General features: G+C 37.3%; 1 protein-coding gene across 2 annotated transcripts in view; it reads left to right on the top strand.

Moving 5' to 3' along the window:
- Positions 1 to 1,388: 1,388 nt before the first annotated feature.
- Positions 1,389 to 6,580, top strand: part of LOC141376261 (uncharacterized) — a 6,722-nt gene continuing 1,530 nt past the window's right edge. The window contains exons 1-4 of one of the 2 annotated variants that reach the window (XM_073914262.1): positions 1,389 to 1,621; positions 4,679 to 4,743; positions 4,831 to 5,205; positions 5,318 to 6,580. The exon at positions 5,318 to 6,580 is cut by the window's right edge and continues 1,530 nt beyond it. In XM_073914262.1, coding sequence (XP_073770363.1) covers positions 1,492 to 1,621; positions 4,679 to 4,743; positions 4,831 to 5,205; positions 5,318 to 6,580 — 1,833 coding nt within the window. In that variant the 5' untranslated portion in view covers positions 1,389 to 1,491. Of the gene's footprint in view, positions 1,622 to 4,678; positions 4,747 to 4,830; positions 5,206 to 5,317 lie in introns of both variants that reach the window. The other variant, XM_073914261.1, reaches the window with a different exon arrangement.

Genomic DNA, 6,580 nt, shown 5'->3' with positions numbered 1-6,580 from the left:
TTTATTGTTTTGTGTGCATTCATTGTTCTATATTTGCAATGCTAAATTTTCAAAAATGTATGTTTCTATTTATAGTTTACTGAAGTTTCTGTATAATCATTTAACGGAAAAAAAGTAAATTGAACTGGGGATTTACTGGGGATTTACGGAATTTTACAATTAATTTTTTTGTTAGTTTGTTTGTTATTTTAAAACAAAGTTTTAAGAAATTTCAGTTTACTAAAAGAGGAAAATTCCATAACAAAAAAAAGAGAAATGTGCTGGTAATTTCCTGCCAGTGCATTCTTCATATTTTTACGGAAGTTTTTTTTTGGTTTAACAGTGCATATATAAACATTGTTAGCTTGTAGCTACATAATTCTGATGCATCTGGATATACCAGACTTGATATTTATGTGTTATAATATTTACAGGAGGAAATATTATATTCTAATATTTATATTATTTTGTAATATTATAATATTTATTGTATGTTTTATATATATATATATACACACACAAACACACACACACACACACACAGACATATATATATATATATATATATATATATATATATATATATATATATATATATATATATATATATATATATATATATATATATATATATATATATATATATGACAATACAATATTAGGTTTGTTATTATTAAATTTTTAGCAAAAAGCAATGTTATGAATTAAAAGTGTTGGGATAAGAGTTGTTGGAAAGTATTTATAAGGTTTCATTTATAAGTTGTATGTTAAAAATGACAATGTTGCAACACCCATTAAATCATTTCAAACAACAAAAGGAGTAATTAAAGGAAAATTTTTAATTTGAAATTTATAAGGTAGATCCACGGTCGGACGTTGTTGAAAAGCATTTCATAAAGTTCATTTCATACTAAATTCATTTGCAATTTTCAAACTATCATGACTAACTTTCCCATTTGTACTTCCCATTGTACAAATTTTTGATTACACCTTGATGTTGACTACATTTCTGATTGATGATTTTATTCAAAAGTTTCCAAATAAGGGACCAAACAGGTTCTAAGTTCATTATCCACTTTATTTCTTAAACCATTAATCAAAACCTTTAACCTTATCAATATATGTATATATGTATCTATGCACTGACTTGAATTGTTCGATGCTCCTCTGTTAACAGAGAGACCTAATCAGTTTTAATAGTGGCCGTTCTCACCCACAAATCCACCACGACTGCAAGCAGGAGTGTCGCCTTGTCGTTTAGCCTAATTTACATTCAAGATGAAACCGAGTTCAAAGAGTTTAATGGAATAGGTCTGTGATTGGCTTTAATCAACATTCGAAGAGAGATGTCATTAGCATGATCAAATGGGAGGGAACAGTTTAAAAAGTCAGAACGGAAAACAAACTGTGTTCACTTGGTCAAGGTGACAGCAAAGTGCTGCATCAACTTTGTCCCTAGCTCAAGACTTCCTGCGTTTTTCCTTACAAAAAGGCTTTGCTTTTCCAGTAATCATGAGTAGAAACATTGAAAGTCGATTTGCAGAAGTGGAAGCCCGCATCAGAGACTTGGTTATTCAAGGACGTAGAGATGTGCAAAGACTTCAAGACCTTATGGGCCATGGGACATTTGAAGCTGAAACCGGTGAGTCAAACGATATAATTTCAATGTTGTTATATTTCACACACGGATTGTTTGGAAAATGGAAAAATAAACAAATAAATAAATAAAAACTAATGTAAAGGAAACAAACAAACAAACAAAAAACAATTATTGCTTGTGTGATCCAGCCCTTAATGGAACCAGTGTTAATTCTGACAGCAAATTTTGATACAGTTCTAGCCCAATTTGATTTGACAAAAACCACCTCAAAGTCAGGCGTGAAAACATGTTATAACTTGTACATGTTATTATTGTACACTTGTACACTAATCCTGACCTGCCTAGTTACCCTAATTAACCTTGTGAAGAATTTACATGTCACTTTAAGCTCTCTATCTATCTATCTATCTATCTATCTATCTATCTATCTATCTATCTATCTATCTGTCTGTCTGTCTGTCTGTCTGTCTGTCTGTCTGTCTGTCTGTCTGTCTGTCTGTCTGTCTGTCTGTCTGTCTGTCTGTCTGTCTGTCTATCACACACATATGACCTTTGACCTATAACCTAAACAACAAATAACTGTCAATCGTGTCGTTGCACATATTATTCATATTTTATTTCCCACCTATAAGAAATAAATTGATAGCATCTTTATAGTTAATGTCAGCATAAAGGTTTGATTCAGTATTTGTCAGAAAGTGGCTCAGATGTGACAGTCTATGATTAAGAGGGTTTAGCATTGATAACTTGTCAAATGAGTCCCTCTGGTGGACAAAAAAAGGAACTGTGATGAAACTGAAGATCAATAATAAAATCCAAGGATAGATGTACAAAACAATAATAAAATAAACAAAATACTTGTTAAATTAATAAAATAAAACAATTTAATTAATAAAAATACATAAATAGTTGCATATTGTTATTCAACATTAGTAAAAGCACTCTGCAAGTTGGGTCTGAACGTTTCAAAGTTTGTCCACAAGAGGGCAGCACGTCTTTTGTTATGTTGTGTAAAATAATTAAAGATAAAGTCTTATTTGTTTTATTTTGGCAGTAATAAAATCAGTTTTAATTAAAAAAAAAAATTATAATTTTAAGATCACTAATTATCTCCTAAAAGCAGTATATTTTTCAATGGTCTCCAGAACAAACCATCGTTATACAATAACTTGATTAATTACCCTGACCTGCCTAGTTACCCTAATTAACCTGGTGAAGAATTTACATGTCACTTTAAGCTCTCTATCCATCTATCCATCTATCTATCTATCTATCTATCTATCTATCTATCTATCTATCTATCTATCTATCTATCTATCTATCCATCCATCCATCCATCCATCCATCCATCCATCCATCCATCCATCCATCCATCCATCCATCCATCCATCCATCCATCCATCCATCCATCCATCCATCTATCTATCTATCATCTATCTGTCTGTCTGTCTGTCTGTCTGTCTATCATACACACATGACCTTTGACCTATAACCTAAACAACAAATAACTGTCAATCATGTCGTTGCACATATTATTCATATTTTATTTCCCACCTATAAGATATAAATTGATACCATCTTTATAGTTAATGTCAGCATAAAGGTTTGATTCAGTATTTGTCAGAAAGTGGCTCTGATGTGACAGTCTATGATTAAGAGGGTTTAGCATTGATAACTTGTCAAATGAGTCCCTCTGGTGGACAAAAAAAGGAACTGTGATGAAATTGAAGATCAATAATAAAATCCAAGGATAGATGTACAAAACAATAATAAAATAAACAAAATAATTGTTTAATTAATAAAAGTTTAATAAAATTAATTAATAAAATTAATAAAAATACATAAATAGTTGCATATTGTTATTCAACATTAGTAAAAGCACTCTGCAAGTTGGGTCTGAACGTTTCAAAGTTTGTCCACAAGAGGGCAGCACGTCTTTTGTTATATTGTGTAAAATAAATATATAGATAAAGTCTTATTTGTTTTATTTTGGCAGTAATAAAATCAGTTTTAAATAAAAAAAATCTATCTATCTATCTATCTATCTATCTATCTATCTATCTATCTATCTATCTATCTATCTATCTATCTATCTATCATCTATCTATCTATCTATCTATCTATCTATCTATCTATCTATCTATCTATCTATCTATCTATCTATCTATCTATCTATCTATCTATCTATCTATCATCTATCTATCTATCTATCTATCTATCTATCTATCTATCTATTGCATTGGTAAATTCAACTTTAAAATTACATTGTCTTGGTTTTGGTTGAATTTGCGTGTAAAATAATTTCAAGCATTTTAAATTGGTGTTGACTGGATGCATTTTGTGTCAAAGCAACAAGAAATGTGTTAATTGTATAGCCCACGAAGACGGATGTTGTGCTAACCGTGTTAAGAGTTTAGGTAACTTGTTTAATGTATTGAAAAAGTGTCATAGTGCTTTTTAAGTGATTTTAATTTGGGGAATGTTTGTATAAATCCAGTTTAGCAATTCTAGATTTTCTAAGCTATTCTCTGTGCAGTCCCACACTGTAAAATAAACATTAACTTTATGAAATTATGCAGTTGTACATTTCAAATGTTTAAGGTTTACTAAAACACATTAAGGAAATAAATATTAAGGAAACAAACCATTTCTTTGTATCTCTGTGACCAGTAATTCTTCAAAACGTCATTCAAAACGTTCAAAATTCTTCATGTGAATGCAATAAAGCTTTAAAGTAAATGCTGGCTGGAGATTTTTTAATTTTGTGTATGCATTTAATCTACAGAACTCCCTGTGTTCACGATGGTGACCAAACCCGTTTTTCCGCGGACTTTTCCGATTGTTTTTTTTTGCAAAGTCGTTTCTCAATACCATTCTCGTTTTCTTTCTATTAGTCAGCAAAAATTTAATTATATTTTTATTATAGTTGTCGCCATCATCAGCTAATTTTTTATGTCATTTTCGTCTTCGAAGATGATATTTCGCCGATATTTCGCCAATGTAATTAATACCGAATGGAACATAACATTTTCTAGCCTCTCTCTTGAATGGATTTATCTATTGTCTATTGATTTTTTTCTTTATTTATTTGCTCAACAGCAGAAAGAGCTTCTGTCCATGAAGAAGGTGACGTGGATGAGCAAGACCAGAGCGGGGCTTCAGAGGTGGTATGATAGTTGCATGAGTAATTGCGTGATATTCTTGGAATAAAAACGGACACTATCATGAATTGTTTTAATCTTCTCTGTCAGGTGGAGTTGCTGTACAAAACAACCGCTGAAGACAACACGCAAAACTTGTTGGACATCGTCAGGCAGTCAAGTAGCATGAAAGACTTTCTCTCCGATGACAGCATTCACCTGTCAGTCAGCCCAACCACTATGACAAGATCGGAGCAGAGTCTTCACTTGGACCTTTCTTTCGACATTGACGGTGTAGTAGTTCAGCTGGAAGAGCTGTCAGGGTTGAAACTTCGAGTCCCGTACCTGACCTTTCCAAAGCCCTCGAAAGTGAGCGTGCATCCAGTTTTCCATCTGCTGAAGAAACACGTCAAGCCCCACGTCTACTCCGGGTCCGGTTTCCGGTGCTTTCAGTTATCCAGAGGGCTCACCATCGCAACGCCTCAGGTAGGTGTCTTTGTGAAGCTCATCGACTGCAGTTTCCCTAATTTTGCATTCGTGCGACTGTATGCAGAGTGACGGCGGGCGTCTGAAAAGGTCTTGCCATTTTGTTCCGTAGGGATGGCAACTGAGTCTGTGCCTGGTTCCGAGAGGCCAGCATGGCGACCCATCCATTGATTCGGCTGCCAAAATGGACCAAAAAGCCACGGAGTGCTTCAGAGCCATCGGAGAGTCTCTGCAGCACCTACTGAAGTCAGCTTCCTCGAAAGATATCAAGCGCCCCACGATGCAGAAGAACAAACTCTACGACCTGTCACGCTTCCACATTTTGAAGCAGGATCAAGATTTTATACTCGAAACGTTCGACCGCGCCCTCCAGTCTCAACCCGTCGACTGCCTGAAACCCGTGATAATCCTTTGCCAGTTTGGCCAGAAGGACGGATCCCCGCTCTGCCTCTCGGAGCTGTGTCGTGAGAGGTCCGTTGTTTGCTTCAGCATCCATGCCGCGTGCGAGATCGGGTCACGGGATGAAAACGTGCACCACTTTTGGTCAAAGTATGCCCTGAAGGATTTAGTGGGAGACAAAGGCTCGATATTCTGTCCTCTGTCGCTCCGGGAGGCCCTGAACTTTCAGTCCAACCTGGATGGACGGCGCATGGAGGTCAGCGGGGACCTGCTGAGGCCAGCCCGTTTCCCCCAAAGCGTGACCTTTCTGCAGCTTTATGCGGACACGCCGCACAACCGTCAGGAAAAGTGGAGTTCGCACCCAGTGTCGGGAGAAGTGGTCTGCTGCGGCCTCATGCACCCAATGACCGCACGAGCCATGTCAAATCGAAGCGAGGCCTACCTCGATCACATGCAAGACCTTCTGCTGAAGCTGCAAGGCATTGTCAGGGCAAGGTTTGAAACGGTGACTCTACTGGCAACGCAGCAGATGTGGGGCACCGTGAGAGCGGTGGATTTTTTCGACGCGAGCGCTGTCTCGCAGCTGCTGGAGGAAAAACCCATGCTCCTTCCCTTCGCGGAGGACCAGGCAAGGTTACCCTTCCTCAGCACCCTGCAGGAGGTGCCCAGATATTTGCTGGGCAGCTTGCGCGCCGCCCACGCCACCGGAAAGCACAAGGGAAAGTTTGAGGAGTCTTGGGTGGCATTTCAAGCCGAGATAGCCTTGGAAGTGTTCTTCTGGGGCAGGCCCGGCAGCCTGCACGACTCCATCTTTGCCGTCAATCTGGGCCCCGGCCTGGACAACGAGCGCAGCCTCACATGGCAGAGAGGCATCATGGGGCTGGCACCCTTCAACTCGGCAGCTCTCGACCTGGCTCCGCCCCCCCTTCTGTACTGGTCCAAGAAGCCGCTGCAGATCTCGAGAATAGAGCGCTTG

This window comes from Danio rerio, chromosome 10, assembly GCF_049306965.1.
Source record: "Danio rerio strain Tuebingen ecotype United States chromosome 10, GRCz12tu, whole genome shotgun sequence".
Lineage (NCBI taxonomy): Eukaryota > Metazoa > Chordata > Actinopteri > Cypriniformes > Danionidae > Danio > Danio rerio.
This window is presented reverse-complemented; position numbering and strand designations above follow the sequence as displayed.